The following is a 19,044-nucleotide window of genomic DNA, read 5'->3' as shown; positions in this document are numbered from 1 at the left end:
CTCTAGAATGATAAAATATTTTGAGTGCTGTACATAATCTGGCATAGCAGGGATATTATTGTGTTATTTATGCACATCTTTATTTTTTAAAAATTGTTTAATGTTTATTTTTAAGAGAGAGAGTATGAATGGGTGAGAGGCAGAGAGAGAGGGAGACACAGAATCCGAAGCAGACTCTAGGGTCTGAGCTGTCAGCACAGAGCCTGATGGAGGACTCGAACTCATGAACTGTGAGATCATGACCTGAGCCAAAGTCAGACACTCAACCGACTGAGCCACCCAGGTGTCCCGATATTTGCACAGCTTTAACGATGGATGTCTTTGGCCATGTATTGAAAAATAGAGATCATCTATATAGTGTGGATGTAATGGTCACAAGAAGTTGGAATTATTAAAATTAATTGCAGTTTACATATGCTATATACACACCCAATACAGTAGCATATGATAAAAAGTGTGGCACCATGAAAAGAGCATTGGAATAAAAGACGATGTAGTCTTTAGTCCTGTCTCAGTTAACTAGCCATGTCCTTATACAAATTGTATTCATTTGGTCAACAAATATTTAGTAAGTGTATACTATGCGCCAGGCATTCTTATAGGCACTGAGAGTTCAGAGGTGAACAACATAGATGGAGGCCCAGCCATGATGGAACTTAGAGTTCACTTAGAAATTCTGTTAAGTACTATTGAAGGAGCTAGAGTTCTGTGGTAAAGAATAAGGGGATGGTGGTAGAATGGATATTTTAGATAGGTGACATAGTATGTGCTAAAGCAGGAAGGTCAGCATGGCTGGATGTATACAATGGAGGACATTTGTAAAGCACTGTGCAACATGAATTATGTTAAACTCATTAGATATTTATTGAATATATAACTTTTTTTTTTTAATTTTTTTTTCAACGTTTATTTATTTTTGGGACAGAGAGAGACAGAGCATGAACGGGGGAGGGGCAGAGAGAGAGGGAGACACAGAATCGGAAACAGGCTCCAGGCTCTGAGCCATCAGCCCAGAGCCTGACGCGGGGCTCGAACTCACGGACCGCGAGATCGTGACCTGGCTGAAGTCGGACGCTTAACCGACTGCGCCACCCAGGCGCCCCATAACTTTTTTTTTAAGTAGGCTTCATGCTCAGCCCAGAACCCAGTGTGGATCCTGAACTCACCACCCTGAGATCAAGACCTGAGCTAAGATTGAGTTCAATTCTTAACAGACTAAGCCACCCAGGTGCCCTGAACATATAATCTTAGGTGTCAAAATTTTAAAGACCCATAGGACACAGTACCTACCTTAGAAGACTTGTAGTCTAATTGGGCAGACTGGATGTGGAGATTAAAGTTTTGGACTTTAAAAACTTTAAAGTTTTTAAACTTTAAAGGAGGGGTGACTCTGCGGCTCAGTCGGTTTAAGCATCCAATTCTTGGTTTCGGCTCTGGTCATGATCTCAGGGTTTGTGAGTTTGAGCCCCTCTGAGCTGACAGTGCAGAGCCTGCTTCGGATTCTCTTTCTCACTCTCTTTCTGCCTCTCCCTTGCGCACTGTCTCTGTCTCTCTCAAAAAAAAAAAAAAAAAAAAAAAAAAAAGAAGAAAAAAGACTGTAAGAGGAGAGAGGAGCAGTAGATAACGAAACAAGCCTTACAGTCACAAACAAGGTTCATAGACCTCACTTTCCTCACCTGTAGAAAGAAAACTGGCATGTTTTGGGGTGCCTGGGTGGCTCAGTTGGTTAAGCATCCAGCTTCAGTTCAGGTCATGACCTTGTGGCTTGTGAGTTGAAGTCCTGCATCAGGCTCTGTGTCGACAGTCAGAGCCTGGAGCCTGCTTTGGATTCTGTGTCTCCTCTGCCCCGCCCCTGCTTGTGCTGTCTCTCTCAAAAATAAAACTTTAAAAAAACAACAACAACAACACACAAAAACTGGCATATTTTAAGTACATCTGAAGTGCTAAGGGCTTTATATACATTGTTTCACTTTTTTTTTTTTTTTAACATTATTTTACTTCTGACAACAGTCCTATCAGACGGGTATTCTCCCATTTTTTCAAAAGAGAAAATGGGAATTCAGCAGCAGGTTAATTGCCTAGGAGCTGAGCAAGGAGTCAGATGCTAGAATACCAGCAAATTATTAAGCCATATACAGTTGGAATCTATGATAATAAAAATGTGACTAGTATCCATAGTGACCTGGGCTCCAAGCCAAATAACAGCAAATACTATAGGATTCAAATGATGACTGAGATCTGGCTAGTTGGGGACAGAGGTACCATGGAAGAGCCGGTGACAATTAAAAGCTCTTCCCTGTGCCTAGACTGCTCTTTCTACTTTTCCTATTCCTAGGAAATGTTTACTTATCTTTTTATGCCCAAATTTCCATGTCATCATCTTTGCATCCTGAGGAAAAGTTAGGTGCTCCTTACTCTGTTAATGCCTCTGTTTATAATAACTTTTTTAAAAGTAGTTTTATTTTTTAAAGCCATGAGAGTCATACATGGTAAATATTTTTTTAACTTATAGAATGTGTACAGTAAAAATTAAAAGTCCCTTACCCACTCCACCACATCTCCTAATCCCATTTCTGGGAGGTAACCACTTGAATTTTTAAATTTTTTTTTTTTTTAATGTTTATTTATTTTTGAGACAGAGAGAGACAGAGCGTGAATGAGGGAGGGTCAGAGAGAGGGAGACACAGAATCCGAAACAGGCTCCAGGCTCTGAGCTGTCAGCACAGAGCCCGACGCGGGGCTCGAACTCACGGAGTGTGAGATCGTGACCTGAGCCGAAGTCGGCCACTTAACCGACTGAGCCACCCAGGCGCCCCTTGAATTTTTAAATGTATATACAAGCATATGCAGATGTTTATATACATTTAAAAAAATTTTTTTTAACATTTATTCATTTTTGAGAGAGAGAGATAGCATGAGCAGAGGAGGAGCAGAGAGAGAGGGAGACACAGAATCCGAAGCAGGCTTCAGGCTCCGAGCTGTCAGCACAGAGCCTGACACAGGGTTTGAACTCACAATCTGTGAGATCATGACCTGACCTGAAGCCGGACGCTCAACTGACTGAGCCAGCCAGGCGCCCCTATATACATTTTTAAAAACATGAACGCAGTCATACCATACATAAATACTTCTTCTGCAATTTGCTTCCCCCCCACCCCCACTTACAATATATTTTGGACATATTTCTTACCATTTCATATCCCATTCTTTTTCATGTCTGCATGTTTCATTTATGAATGTCCTATAGTTTATTTAATTTGTCCTTTGGGTGCACTTTTAGATTGTTGACTAATTTTTGCTATTATAAATAATACTACAATGAACTTTGCACACTTAAGAGAGTGTCTGTTTAATAAGTCCCAAGAAGAATTACTTTGTTGAAAATTGCATTTAAAATATTGATAAGTAGGGATGCCTGGCTGGCTCAGTCAGGAGCTCGTGACTCTTGATCTCGAGGTCATGAGTTGAGCACCACATTGGGTATAGAGATTACTTAAATAAACTTAAAAAATAAAAAATAAAATATTGGTAAGTGGTACCAAGTTGTTCTAATTATTGTGGTCCCTCCCTTAACATTGTGTTTAATTACCTGTTTTCACTTGTCTCGCACCATGGAATGAGTTTCTTAAAGACAAGAACTTCTTTTTTACTTCTCTGTATCTCTAAAGGGTTGTGTGCACACACACACGTATACACATATACATGTGCATACACACACGTACATGTATACATATACTACTCAAAATATCAGTCCTGGCTATTTATCCAACAAATGTATATATATTTTTAGTAGTTGATCATGGTAAAGGTAAAGACCTATAGGAGAATAATAGGAGATGAAATTTGAAAAATGGATAGAACCCAGACTGGAGAGTAGCCTGAATGTCAGACTAAGGAACTGGAGTTTAGTTCTATAAGTAGTACAACTATAAAAGATCATGGGGGAGGGGCGCCAGGGTGGCTCAGCCTCCAACTGGTGATTTCACAGTTCATGGGATGGAGCCCCACATCGGGCTCTGTGCTGACAGCATGGAGCCTGCTTGAGATTCTCTCTCTCCCTCTCTGCCCCTACTCCACTTGCACTTGCTCTTTCTCTCAAAATAAGAAATAAACATTAAAAAAAATTTTATTTAATTAAAAAAATAAAGTAACCCAAATTGGAATTCATCATGCTAGTGATTTTTGTAAAAAAGTTGATGCTGAATAGAGAAATCCATACACACAATTTTCAGAGAAAAAGGCCTTGCTTGGCCTTCTATCAAGACTTGGTGAATATATGTATGTTTATATATTTAAAAAGTATATATAAAGCCTTGGGCTTTTCTGAGAGTGTCAAATAATCCAGTAGCTCATGTAAGAGTTGCTGGGCCAAATCAAATGGTTAGAAGATTGACTTTGCGGGGCGCCTGGGTGGCGCAGTCGGTTAAGCGTCCAACTTCAGCCAGGTCACGATCTCGCGGTCCGTGAGTTCGAGCCCCGCGTCAGGCTCTGGGCTGATGGCTCAGAGCCTGGAGCCTGTTTCCGATTCTGTGTCTCCCTCTCTCTCTGACCCTCCCCCGTTCATGCTCTGTCTCTCTCTGTCCCAAAAATAAATAAACGTTGAAAAAAAAAAAATTAAAAAAAAAAAAAAGATTGACTTTGCTACTTATGTTGTGAAGTTAAGGATACTGTTTATTTTTATTTTTTTAAGTTTATTTGAGAGAGAGTGAGCAGGGGAGGGGCAGAGAGAGCAGAGGAGAGAAGAGAGAATTGGAGCCAGATGCAGGGCTTGGATTCATGAACTATGAGATCATGACCTGAGCTTTGGCTCAGGGGTCAGATGCTTAACCAACTGAGCCACCCAGGCACCTCTAAGGATACCATTTAACTTTTCTTGAGTTTCATTTTCTTCATTTGCAAAACTGGGATAAAATGGTTCTTTATTCATAGGATTGCTAGAAGAATTATTTAAAAAAAAATTTTTTTTTTAACGTTTATTTATTTTTGAGACAGAGAGAGACAGAGCATGAACAGGGGAGGGTCAGAGAGAGGGAGACACAGAATCTGAAACAGGCTCCAGGCTCTGAGCTGTCAGCACAGAGCCCGACGCAGGGCTCGAACTCACGGACAGCGAGATCATGACCTGAGCCGAGGTCGGCCGCTTAACCGACTGAGCCACCCAGGCGCCCCAAGATTGCTAGAAGAATTAAATGAATTAGTAATGTCTGGCATATGGTAAGTTTTATGGAAGGGTTAGTTATTATCTTTATCATTTGATATTTAATATATTAGTATTATTAATATTATTATTAATCTATTAAATAATATTAGTATCATTAAGTACTAGAATTTTCGTCAATATTGGTGGGACATAAGGGTGCCTGGATGCCTCAGTCTGGTTAAGTGGCCAACTTTGGCTCAGATAATGATCTCAAGGTTTGTGGGTTCGAGCCCTGCATTGGGCTCTGTGCTGAAAACTCAGAGCCTGGAGCCTGCTTTGGATTCTGTCTCTCTCTCGTGCTCTGTCTTTCAAAAATAAGTAAACATTAAAAAATTTTTAAAAATATATTGGTGGGATGTGGAATGTGAGGAGGTTATGGCTAGAACAAGACCAGAGGATAGAATGACCAACTTGTCTTGATTTGCTCAAGACTATTCCAGTTTTAAAACCAAGTCCCCCACTTAAAGTGGAAAGTCCCATATTCGGGGAAACTCCTCAGTCTTGGGCCAATTGGAATGGCTGTCCAACCTGCTGGAGAAGTTACTAGAGTCTAGATTGTGATGTTTGTACTCTGGGGAAATGGGAGAGTACTAAAGGTTTTGAGACAGAGAACTGCTATGATTGGATTTAAAAGCACTTGGACTGCTATGGAGATTACACTGAAGGAAGGTAGGAGTGGACTTTAGGAGGCTGATGTAATAATCCAAGTGGGTAATGGTAGCCTCAATTAAGACAGTCTAATAGAAGTGAATGAATTTGACAGGTATTTAGGAAATAGAGTGATAGTTCTTAGTGATTGGCTGGAGAATAAGGGAGATTTCAGCTACTGGGTTGGTGATTGCATTTGTTAGAGGTAGAAATGCAACAGGAAAATTTCATGGGAAAACCTGTTGGGATGGAGGTGACTATGGACCACGGAGGTCATTGAGGCCAGTAAGCAATGAGACATATAGATAGATCAACAGCTCTTTAAGAGAAAGGACTAGATAGATTTTAGAGAGCTTGCAAGTTTCAGAGATCTTTGAAGCCATGCGAATGGATGCGATTGTTCAAGAGGAAAAGTGCATAAAATGAAAAAACAAACTAGGACAGAAACTTGAGGATCCTACATATTTAGGACCCCATAGGAGAATCTGGAAAGGGTTAGCTAGGAAGTTGGAGAAAACCAGAAGCATGTGGATGCCACAGAAGCCAAAGCAAGAGAATGTTCCAAGGAGATAAAGGTCAGTGGTATTGAATCAAGTATGATACAACTGAAAAATAGCCATTACATTTTTTAAATGTTTAACTGTTGTCATATTAGGTCCTTTTTTAAACTTCTTAAAAATCTGAGGTATAATCTTCAATATGCATTTGATGAGTTTTAGCAGTTGTATTCGCCCAGATGGTCATAACTCAAAAGAAAATCCCCCAACCTTCCAAACCACAGTTTGGTTTCTATCACTGTAGATTAATTTTGTCTGTTCTTGGATATTATATTAATAGAATAATACAATATGTATTGTATCTGGCTTTTTTCCCTCAACACAATACTTTTGAGATTTATCACTGTTATTGTATGTATAGTAATTTGTTCCTCTTTATTGCTAAGTAATATTCCACTGTATAAATTTATCACAACTTCTTTATCCATTCTTTAGTTGATGGACACTTAGGTTCTTTTCAGTTTGGAACTGTTATGAATAAAACTGCCACAGACAATTCTTGTACAAGTTTTTCTGCAAGATACACATACATTTTCATTGGGTGAAAGCCTAGGAATGGCCAGTGAACTTTATGTTAAATTGGAGATTCGTGACAGCCAGGGCAATTTCCTTAGAGTTAGGGACAGAAACCAGATAGATGATAATGAGAAATCAGGAGGTATTCTTAGTAACAACTGTTAAGGAAATCTAGCTAAAGTAATCTAGTCTAGATAAAAAGGAAAGAGACTGGTAGCTAAGTCAGATGTGAGATTGTTTATTTGATTTTATTTTTGTGCTTTTTAAGTTCTTGATGGGAAGGAATTAGAAGAGAGAGGGATTGTTTTCAGAAGAGGTCCCTGTGATCCCTAAGGAGGAAAGACAAATGAAATGTAGGTTGGAGGGATTAGTTTTACCTTGTAGGAAGGTAATCTGGCAGGAGAGAAGGAGGAAGCATGTGGAAATGCAGTCAAGTGATAGATTTGTTGGCAGAGAATTCCTCTATGATGATGTCTGTATTTTCTGTGAAGTTGGGGACTGATTAATTTGTTGAAAATGAGGTGTCAGGGATAAGGAATGGGGGATAACAGGAAAGGGAGTGAGGGATAGAGAGGTTTGAGGAAAATGGAAAATATTTTAGAGGGACCTGGTTGGCTCAGTCAGTAGAACATGTGACTCTTGATCTCAGGGTTGTGAGTTTGAGCCCCACGTTGAGTATAGAGATGACTTAAAAATAAAAAAATTTTGGGGCACATGGGTGGCCTAGTCTGCTAAGTATTCGACTTCAGCTCAGGTCATGATCTTGTGGTTTGTGAGTGTGAGCCCCACGTCGGGGCTGACAGCTCAGAGCCTGGAGCCTGCTTCGGATTCTGTGTCTCCCTCACTCTCTGCACCTCTGCCCTCCCTCTCTCTCTCAAAAATATATAAAAACTTAAAAAAATTTTTAAACCTTAAAACGTATTTTAAATAGTTACCATGAAGAAACAGTTTGCTGGACAACTTTGGAAGTTCAGAGAAGTTGGAAGAGCTCAAGAACTCTTATGGCGCTGAAGGCCTGTTTCATTTTTATTTTTATTTTTTTTAAGATTTTATTAATCTCTACACCCAGTGTGGAGCTCAAACCTACAACCCTGAGATCAAGAGTCGTATGCTTCCCCGACTGAACCAGCCAGGCGCCCCAGGACTGTTCCATTTAACTATCAATAAGTTATTAGATCTGAAAAGTGCTTTGTAAATGTGATACCTACAGAAATAGTTATTTCTAGTTATTTCTGTCTAGAGGTATATGTTTAAACTATCCACATTTAGTGTCCTATTCAACGCCTTTTTGGACAGAGGATCTATTTTGTTTAGGAGTTGTGTGTCAGGAATGCCCTCTGTAATTTTCATAATTGTCTAACAATTATGCTTTGCTTCCCTTACCCATGTAAAAATAGCAATTTGAATAATAAAATATTAACATATACAATGTTTATCTTAGAGAAGTAAAGTGCAATTTAGCATAGTAGTTTTCAAATGACTTTCTTATGCCTTTTTTTAATGGAGCAGTGCCAGAAGTGGCTTCTGAATATGCCAGAATCTTTCTCCTGCTGCTTCTATTCCTCAAACTCCCTAGTCTCAGTAAAAGCAAACCGGGGCATGCTTAGCAACCTGCTGCCTGCAGGTGTGCCCTTACCAACCCATGTTGTCGGTGCTAATCTATTGAGGTTTAAGAGAAATATTTTTTAAAGCTCTTTTTTATATCAATGGTTCAGTTAAGATCAAACCATCACCAAAATTGGCATTCCTGATGATTAGACCTAGCTGTTCGTTTCTAAATTCTTATCTCTGCTCTCACCGCTTTTTCTCATAAGTATTTTTAGCTTTAGGCCTGGTAGACCTTATCTCAGCTACCTGCCAGTCAGTATCAAATACTCAGTTTCTGAATGGTCCTGGACTTTGGCAAAGCCTTCAAGTTTCAGCATTTCACCCATCCACTAGAATATTCTTCCCAGTTAAAATTGGTAGTATATGGGGTGGGAGGGAGGGGAGGGTGGGTGATGGGTATTGAGGAGGGCACCTTTTGGGATGAGCACTGGGTGTTGTATGGAAACCAATTTGACAATAAACTTCATATATTGAAAAAAAAATTAAAAAAAATAAAATTGGTAGTATAAATTCTATCACTATATTTTACCCTCCTATGGAGCCTGTGAAAACTCCCACCTCATTTGCCAGCACATTCTGACTGCCCTGTATTTAACTGAATTACATTTCATCAGTGGAACATACTTAGTCCCTGTGTATATTTAAATAAAACTGAAGAGACTTGAAAGACAGTTTTCTACAAATGCTAACCAAAGCAGTATAACTAATTCTATAAACATCAAATGTACAGGATAGCCCACTATTTTCATGTTGCTGTATACTAAGGAACTTCCTCATTCCAGGTTAGGAGATGTCCTAAAATGTAGCACAAATGACCAGGGTTAAATGAAATAGCACTTCCTTTTTTTAAAGTTTATTTATTTTGAGAGAAAGAGAGACAGTGTGAGTAGAGGAGGGACAGAGAGAGAGAGAGGGAATCCCAAGCAGGCTCCTAGCTGTCAGCTCAGAGCCCCATGTGAGGCTCTGTCCCACGAACCATGAGATCACCATCTGAGGTGAAATCAAGAGTCAGATGTTTAACCAACTGGGCCACCCAAGTGGCGCACGGAGCACTTTTTATAGTAGGAAATTTTGGAATTGAGAGCAGGTAATAGAAAGACCTAGCTTCTCTGTTATGGTTAGGTGAAATTGACCTGAAGTTAGGGCCTGAGTTTGACAATTTCTGAAGGACTGGTTTGTGTGGCTCCATGCAGAGAAACATCTAAGATTTGTTAATCTAGATTTCTGTTTGTATCATTTTTTATTGTGATAAGATTACTTGCAGTTAGAGTTCTTGCTTTTATACCTGGACCATTAGATTTATGTCTTCATAATAATTTGTGATAACAATGGTCTCTAACAAATTAAGCTAACCTTGAAATATATAAGGGCTTCACATTTTATTTTATTTTTTAAGATTTTATTTTATTTTAACTTTATTTTGAGAGAGAGAGAGCAGGGGAAGGGCAGAGAGAGAGAATCCCAAGCAGGTTCTGCAGTGTCAGCACAGAACCTGATGTGGGGCTCAAACCCACGAACCATGGGATCATGACCTGAGCTGAAGTCAGACCCTTAACTGCTTGAGCCACCCAGCTGCCCCTAAAATTTCTTTATATATTCTGTATATAACATTTGCTACATTTCTATAGTATGTTTGTTTTTCTTAGGCTGACATGCATCATCATCATCTTCCAGAAAGGCAGGAAGTTTATATATTACACACTGTCTTCATGGAGATTCCTGTAGTGCTTCAGGACAGCCTCCTCTGTGTCTGATTTTGGCCCATGATTCATGACTAAACCACATGAAATTGACTACCTTTCATAAGGTGGCCCTTTCTAAAGGTATCGTGTCTGTCTTACATGTTCATTTCCACACAACCTGAAAATGTCAATGACAGAAATGATCAAGACATGATGATGGATATGTGAGCAACTATGGGGTGTTTGATCTCTGGCTTGTTTACTTCTTTTCTTCACTATCGTTTTTTCCCCCATGTGATCTTTTTCTAACAAAGGGCTTTGTATCCCAGAGTCTTTCTGAGAACTTTAAAAATAAGAGGGACCTGCCATCACTTATTATCTCTGGTAATTGTAGTGCCATTTGAACTCCCCTGAATGTTTTTTCCCATCACTACTTCATGTATTTGCCAGCAGTTCATGTCCAGGGAATAGTTGTCTATTCATCTTTCTATTAATGTAGTTTTTTTCTTTTTTTTCCATTAGGAATGAAACTGTAGGTGTTGAAATCTTCCTAAAGAAATTTAACAGTTGAGGCGCCTGGGTGGCTCAGTCGGTTAAGTGTCCGACTTCGGCTCGGGTCATGATCTCACTGTTCGTGAGTTAGAGCCCCGCATCGGGCTCTGTGCTGACAGCTCGGAGCCTGGAGCCTGCTTCACATTCTGTGTCTCCCTCTCTCTCTGCCCCTTCCCTGCTCATGCTCTGTCTCTCTCTGTCTCAAAAATAAATAAACATTGGGGCGCCTGGGTGGCGCAATCGGTTAAGCGTCCGACTTCAGCCAGGTCACGATCTCGCAGTCCGTGAGTTCGAGCCCCGCATCAGGCTCTGGGCTGATGGCTCAGAGCCTGGAGCCTGTTTCCGATTCTGTGTCTCCCTCTCTCTCTGCTCCTCCCCCGTTCATGCTCTGTCTCTCTCTGTCCCAAAAATAAATAAACGTTGAAAAAAAAAATTTTTTTTTTAAATAAATAAACATTAAAAAAAAAATAAAAGAAATTTAACAGTTGACCAGCTTTCAGACAAGAAATAACTTTTTTTTATTACAGATATTGTCAGTTACCTTTTGATGTTATATATGGTAGTTATTTGGAGATTATATATAATTGAGTGAAAATGACAACTTTAGATATTTCTTAACATCACGACCCAAAGTACCTTGTAATCTGCGTTTTAAAAATTTATTTCCTAGGTGAATACTATAAAAATCACAATGCTTACTACATCTTATAGGTGTTTTTCTTTCCATTTCCCTATCTAAATTTGTTTCTGTTATATAGTGACAGAACTTGTTTTGAAAATTAATCTGTCCCAGTCCTATTCTCATCAGGTGTCTTTTTTTTTTTTTTAATGTCTATTTATTTTTGAGACAGAAAGCACGCACAAGCAGGGGAGGGGCAGAGAACAAGGGAGAGAAAGCTTTCCAAGCAGGCTTCTCGCTGTCAGCACATAACCTGACACGGGGCTCAATCCCACGACCCTGGGATCGTGACCTGAGCCGAAATCAGGAGTTGGAGGCTTAACCGACTCATCACCCAGGTGCCCCCTCATCAGGGGTCTTAACAGCAGTATACCAACGTATACTTTGAGGCTTCTCTGATAGTTCTTAGAGGTAGCAAGGAAGTGTTGAAGTTTCAGCCTGCTCTATGAACAGTTATAGATAGGAATCTTTCAGGACTCCCTAAAAAGTCAGCCTTTGATTGACTTTCACCATAGCTGTGATGCTTTTCTATGAGCCTAAACCACAGTTCCCGGCTCTAATTCAAAGAAGATACAGTTGGGGCACCTGGGTGGCTCAGTCAGTTTAGCGTCTGACTTTGGCTCAGGTCACAATCTCGTGGTTTGTGAGTTCGAGCTCCGTATCAGGCTGTGTGCTGACAACTCAGAGCCTGGAGCCTGCTTCAGATTCTGTGTCTCCCTCTCTCTCTGTCCCTCCCGCACTCATGCTCTGTCTTTCTCTCAAAAATAAATAAACATTAAAAAAATTTTTATTTTAATAAAAGGATACAGTTTATAGGGTTTTTTTTGTTTTGTTTTGTTTTGGTTTATTTTGAGAGAGAGAGATTTAAATTTTTTTTTTTCAACGTTTATTTATTTTTGGGACAGAGAGAGACAGAGCATGAACGGGGGAGGGGCAGAGAGAGAGAGGGAGACACAGAATCGGAAACAGGCTCCAGGCTCTGAGCCATCAGCCCAGAGCCCGACGCGAGGCTCGAACTCCCGGACCGCGAGATCGTGACCTGGCTGAAGTCGGACGCTTAACCGACTGCGCCACCCAGGCGCCCCTTGAGAGAGAGAGATTTAGAGTGCAAGCTGGGGAGGGGCAGAGAGAGAAGGAGAGAGAATTTTAAGCAGGTTCTGCACTGTCAGCACAGAGCCAAATGCAGGGCTCAACCTCATGAACTGTGAGATCATGACCTGAGCCAAAAGAGTTGGACACTTAACTGACTGAGCCACCCAGGTGCCCCAGTTCATAGTGTTTCTAAAACAAAAATGCTTTAAGTAGTCATAAATATAATTGCAAATTATTACAATCTGCACATTTTTCTTTTAAATATTGACACTGAAATCAAACCTTTAGACTTGGAAAGTCCTCGAGAGATCCTCTGGTCCAATTCCTTGGCTCAATGCAGCTAAGTTATCCCAGCTCCTATTTGAGACAACCCAAGGCACACAGAGATAATGGGACCACGAAGTGAGAGAAGGGAGGAAGAGGGTTGTGGTGGTAATTGGTAAAAGAGCTATCATTCATCCATTTATTCAGCACCAATTGTGTGTCTACTGTGTGTCAAGTACTTTTTAGACCTGTGAGTCAGCAGTGAGCAAGCAGATAAAAATCCTGGTGTATTGTAGGTGGGTGGGTGGGGTGGGGAGGATAGATAAGAAACAAAATAAGTAAATACATGTAATATGTTATAGTGCTATACAGAAGTATGAAAGAGGGAAGAGGGTTAGGGTGTATCATGGTTTGGAGGTGGGAGGTGCAGTTTGAGATGAGGTGAACAAGGAAGCTCTCATTGGGGTGACATTAAGCAAAGACTTGAAGAAGATCAGGGAATACCAATGAAGATACGGAGAAGTATGTTTCAGGCAGAAGGATCATCAAATGTAAAGGCCCTGAGGCAACAGAATACCCACTATGGGGAAAAGCAAGGACACCAATGTGGCTGAAATGCAATGAATGAGGTAGAGAGTAGTAGGAAATGAGGGACAAGATTATTGGCCTCATAGGGCAGCATTAAGGACTTTTGGTTTTACTCTAAGTTATCAGAAGGTTTTGACCAGAAAAGAACACTCTGACTGTTGTGTTGAGAGGAGACTGGAGAGGTCACAATGGAGGCAGGAAGACCAGTTAGGATGCTGTTGCAGTAACGTGGGCAAGAGGTGGTAGTGGCTGGAATCAGGGAAGTAATGGCAAACTGAGAAGTGGCCAGATTCAGGATAGATTTCTGAAGACTGACTCAACAGGACTGTGGGAATAAGTGGGGATCTTCAACTATGTTAAACGCAAAGAACTCTGATTATGGAAACTTTAGATATGTTACAAAACTGATAGGCAAGACTTGTCAGTGTGCTCAGTAGTTTACTGATGAATATGAAAGGCGTGCTCTGGACTTTGGGTTAATACTCTTAACCCTGCATATTAAGTGAAATCTCATTGTGCTCGTTTCGGCAGCACATATACTAAAATTAAGTGAAATTTCAGCCTATTTTGAATTCTGTTTACTTCTGTAGCAAATTTTTGTGGTTGATAAATATTCTTTGTAGCTTTTATTTCATATGCATTGTTCTTTGTTCTCAAGTGCCTGTATTTTTCTTCAAGGTAGAAAATGTTGTTAGCCCAAATAAATCGAGATTCTCAGGGAATGACAGAGTTTCCTGGAGGAGGAATGGAGGCTCAACATGTTACCCTGTGCTTGACAGAGGCAGTAACGGTGGCAGGTGAGCAGTTTTGTGTGAAGGGATCATGTGGGTTTGGAAATATCATTTATCTTAAGGGAGAATGAAAACTCACAACACTGTGTTTACTTCCCTCTTCCTTGTTTAGCACACGTGACCAAAACTAAGCCTTTCTTTTCTTGCTGTGGATACTGGGTGCAATAGGGCAGGGAAATCTTTTTTATAAATGCTAGAATAAATCCCATTTGAGTCTTAAGCAATCTGCCTTATGCCTAATTTTCATTAAAAATTTTTTAACTTAAACAGCACATACATGTGATAGTTATCTAAAGAAAATAACTATTTTTTTATAATAGATGGTGACAATTTAGAAAATATGGAAGGTGTAAGCTTGCAAGCAGTAACACTTGCAGATGGTTCTACCGCTTATATACAACACAATTCTAAAGGTATGTGCCTCATATACAGCTCATGGGTTAATACCAGCAATTCATAACCTCAGAGTTCAAACACCTGGCAGCTTACCCCCCTTCCCAGTCCATCCTAAAGATGCCTCGTTGCATATTACCATTGCATATGGTAATTTTTAAATAGTTTCAGGTTAACTTAAATTTGTTTTGATAATTTGGGGACTCCCTTTGAGATTTTTGGAATACACTCTGGGGTGTGAAAATTAGAGGGAAAGTGGGGGAGTGTCCCCAACCTATTTCTAGTAAGACCTTTCTTGCTTTTTTACTTGAGGTTATTATTTATTTAATGTTTTTACAAAACATGCATAGAAGTATAGACGTTTGGTTTTGTTTATATAACATCAACTGTAAATCAGTGTCTCCTTCGCCCCAAGAAATAGCCCAATTCTCAAACTCCTTGTTTTTATGGACACCTACTGAGCACATGCATACATAGTCAAGGGACTTACAGCACCCAGGAATGAGAATGACAACTGGCCTCACATACACTGACATATCTGCCAGTATTCCCAGGTTCAGCTTCTCTGTAGTCAGGGTCACTGTTCCTAAGTGGCTCCAAAAGGTAAATAGAGATTCAGCTCACATAGCTTGCTGTTATGAGCCACTCTTCCTCTTGAACTTATTTAACTGAAAATTGGAGGGGAGGAAGAATGGCTGAGGGAGGATTTTCTGCTTTCTATAGGATCACTGGATGTGTTTTTGAATTGCTTCAGAACATTGAGGGAAGAATCAAGATGAACATGATCTTAAGTAGTGTATGTTTTTATAGTTGATACCATTTTGAAATTGTATAAAGTTTAAAGTTTTTGCTTGTGCTAATTTATTGGCTTAAATCTTTTGTTCCAGATGGAAAACTCATAGATGGCCAGGTCATTCAGTTGGAGGATGGTTCTGCTGCCTATGTTCAACATGTACCCATACCCAAAAGTAGTAAGTATTTGATACTTACTTACCGTCCTGATTCTCATGCTTCAGGATTTGTTACCTCCAGCTGCCTCTTACTGCCTAAACTTGGTTCAGGTCTCTAGTCTTCCTTTTGAAAGGGGAGATCTGTATGTGTGAAAAAGAGGATCTAAAGACCATTTTGACTTCATTGAGACATTCTCTCAAAAATGATACGAAAGACTGGGACGCCTGGGTGGCTCAGTCGGTTGAGTGGCCAGCTTCAGCTCAGGTCATGATCTCACAGCTTGTGGGTTCGAGCCCCGCGTCGGGCTCTGTGCTGACAGCTCAGAGCCTGGAGCCTGGTTTGGATTCTGTGTCTCCTTCTCTGTCTGCCCCTAACCCACTCATATTCTGTGTCTGTCTCTCTCAAAAATAAATAAACGTTAAAAAAAAATGGTACGAAAGAAGTTACTGGACTACGCTCCAGAGATAAATGGACAACAGTCCTAAGTGAATCTTTCTGTCACTTGAACTAATTCCTACATGTCTCTCATTTTCTTCTTTTTTTCCCTTCTTTCAACTCTCCTAATTCTCTAGTATATTTTCCAAAACAAGTGTTCTAATATCTTTTTACTAAGCACTTACTTAGAGCAGCGTTACTGAAAATACTAAACGTTCAAGGACTCATAAAGCATGTATAGGTTTTTATAATGTGTTTAATGGTTTATTGACTCTTGCTGCTGAGTTATCAGAATGTACTTAGAAGACATGAGATCTAAATGTAAGCATTGTTCTTGAGCAGGGGACAGTTTGCGTTTAGAGGATGGTCAAGCAGTGCAGCTAGAAGATGGAACTACAGCATTTATTCACCACACCTCCAAAGGTAAAATAACTTTGGAAATAGGAAGAGAGAAATGGGAGTGTGGGAAAAATAAGACCTGCCTTTACATGCTGAAGTGCTTTCATGTAAAAGAAGATTTGTGTTTGTTCTCTGAAATATGGCAGATTTTGGCACAGTCCAAGGAAAAACTTTCTAGCAATTTGAACTGTCAAGTAACAGGTTGGAATAGAAAACTTTTAATAGAGATTGCTTTTCAAATATGAAATTAAGCATTTGAAAGTTATTGATTTTTTTCCTCTTAAATTTTTTTTTTTTTTAAAGCAAAGTCCTTTGCCTGTCGTGTTGGTCTTTAAAACTAAAGAGCACCATTTGTGTGCACCTGGGTGGCTCAGTCGGTTGAGCATTCCGACTCTTGATTTTGGTGCAGGTCATGATCCCAGCATCATGGGATTGAGCCCTCGTTGGGCTCTGTGCTGAGCATGGAGCCTCCTTAAGGTTCTCTTTCTCCCTCTCTGCCCCTCTCCCATGCTTGCATGCTCTTTCTCTAAAAATAAATACATACATACATACATACATACATACATACATACATACATAAATGAATGAATAAATGAATAAATCTAAATAAAATCTTAAACTTTATTTGAAGCAAATAGGACAGAAGTGTTCATGCTTTATATTAATTTCGTGTAGGGAAGACTAGGGTTTTGAGGTGGAATGCATAGGACTAATGAACACCGCTCTGCAACCAGACTATCCGGGTTCAAATCTGGGTCAGCCGTCTTTTAGCTATGTGACCTTGTTCAGATTATTTAACCTCCCTGTGCTTTAACTTCATCATCTGTAGAATGAGTATTATTATAAGTATCCACATCATAGGGTAGTTGTGAGGACAAAATGTGTGCAAGCATTTGTAAAGCACATAGAACAATATTTGTCACATAGAAAATGCTCAATAAATGTTAGCTATTATTACCTTATAAAATATTTTATAGAATGATATAACACGTTTTAGAAAGACTGTAGTTGTGAAACCAAAGGGAGGAATTTTTTAAAATTTAGGATACTTAAACTTATAAGTAAATTTGTTTAATTAAAGTTGAGAACAAGTAAACTCTGAATTTTTTTCTTTAGCAGTGGGACTTAATCACAGGTTCATTGTAATTGTCTAGATTCATTATTTCACAATGCTGTATATATCTTGGTGTGGCTATTTAGAAGGAAAAAAAAGCTCATGGATCTTGGGGTCATACTGACTTGAGTTTAAATCCTGGTTCCTCTACATACTGATTTTGACTGTTAATTGTTAGTTTTTGAAATTTTCTGGTTCCTAAGAAAAGTGGCTTTACTTCCCCAAACCTCCAGTTTCCCTTTTATGGAATGAGAGTGGTGAATATACCCACCTCTCACAGAACTGTTGTGAGGATTAAACGAAGTCACACATGTTAGGCACGTGGACTGGTGCTCATAGAACTACTCAGTGAAAGTTCATTCTCTCCTTCCTTTAAACATATAACTCTGTCAGACTTCCTTTAATTTAATGCCATTCTCTTCCACTCCCCCAGATAGTTATGACCAGAGCGCATTACAGGCAGTTCAGCTGGAAGACGGCACCACAGCATACATCCACCACGCAGTGCAAGTCCCACAGTCTGATACCATCTTGGCAATTCAGGCTGACGGCACAGTAGCAGGTCTGCACACCGGGGATGCCACGATTGACCCCGACACCATCAGTGCTTTGGAACAGTATGCAGCAAAGGTACAGCATTTTACAATGTCAAGAACATCCCAGATACGGCTTCTTTATTTTTCATTAAAATAAAATTAAAAAGCATACTTTATCAAATAAGAAACTAGCAATTCAAAGTCAAAATCAGATAAACCTCGAGGAGAAGATCAGCATTTATCTTAAAAGAAGTGAAGTGTAGAAAGAACTATTTGAATAAAGATAAAAGGAATGAAATAAGAATTTCTAGAAAAGAAATGGTGAGAGGTAACTCACAAAAAGATGTATATTCAAGGATGAGTGCCGCGAAAGAAAAAATAAGGTATAGATGGAACAGCTTATGAATTAAGAAACAGAAATTAGAGATTGGAAAACATGAAGGAAAGTCTCAATTACATTTTACATCAGAAGGGCTGGGTTTTTTTCCCTATATTGAACATATATCTTTCATATGACTAAAAGGGTTCCCCCCCCCCCACTTTTTATAGTAGAAAATTTCAAGCATACACAAAAATAAATGATAATGAATCCCTATGTACTTGTCACCCAACCTAAAGAAATACCAAAATGTAAAACTTCGTTAAGCTTTATTTTATTCCTACAGGTGTCCATTGATGGAAGTGAAAGTGTAGCAGGTACTGGAATAATTGGAGAGAATGAGCAAGAGAAGAAAATGCAGGTATGGAAAGCTACTTTTTTATATAAGAATCTCTTTCCCTTAGCATTTCCAGGCCCTTCTGTGGATGAAAGCAATAGCTAACTCATTGCCTCTCTAGGAAAATCTTTCCGGAGAAAGAGTGTATGTATTAGGCAGTAGCTTTCTTGAACTACCCCAGGTTTCAGGATTCATTATGTGTGGTTGCAGAGTGGCACTAAAGAAATAGAAATATCACAGAAATCCAAATGAAGTTTATGCTCTGGAATCCAAGGCAGTTTTGGAGACCAGATGGTCTTCTGACTGCCCCCACCCATGGTTGT

General features: G+C 39.6%; 1 protein-coding gene across 6 annotated transcripts in view; it reads left to right on the top strand.

Annotated features, from left to right (window-relative positions):
* The window catches only part of ZNF143 (zinc finger protein 143), a 56,479-nt gene that overhangs the window by 3,545 nt on the left and 33,890 nt on the right, over positions 1–19,044 (top strand). The window contains exons 1-8 of one of the 6 annotated variants that reach the window (XM_086678019.1): positions 4,941–5,214; positions 10,176–10,352; positions 14,069–14,183; positions 14,498–14,590; positions 15,458–15,541; positions 16,296–16,379; positions 17,903–18,099; positions 18,671–18,745. In XM_086678019.1, coding sequence (XP_086534145.1) covers positions 14,072–14,183; positions 14,498–14,590; positions 15,458–15,541; positions 16,296–16,379; positions 17,903–18,099; positions 18,671–18,745 — 645 coding nt within the window. In that variant the 5' untranslated portion in view covers positions 4,941–5,214; positions 10,176–10,352; positions 14,069–14,071. Of the gene's footprint in view, positions 1–4,940; positions 5,215–10,175; positions 10,353–14,064; positions 14,184–14,497; positions 14,591–15,457; positions 15,542–16,295; positions 16,380–17,902; positions 18,100–18,670; positions 18,746–19,044 lie in introns of those variants that run through there. The other 5 variants (XM_086678017.1, XM_086678018.1, XM_086678016.1 and 2 more) reach the window with 5 other exon arrangements.

The sequence above is a fragment of the Puma concolor genome, chromosome D1 (genome assembly GCF_028749965.1).
Source record: "Puma concolor isolate L17-30 chromosome D1, mPumCon1.1.hap2, whole genome shotgun sequence".
In the NCBI taxonomy this organism is placed as follows: Eukaryota; Metazoa; Chordata; class Mammalia; order Carnivora; family Felidae; genus Puma; species Puma concolor.
The sequence above is the reverse complement of the archived record's forward strand: the minus strand, read 5'-3'. Positions and strand labels throughout refer to the sequence as shown.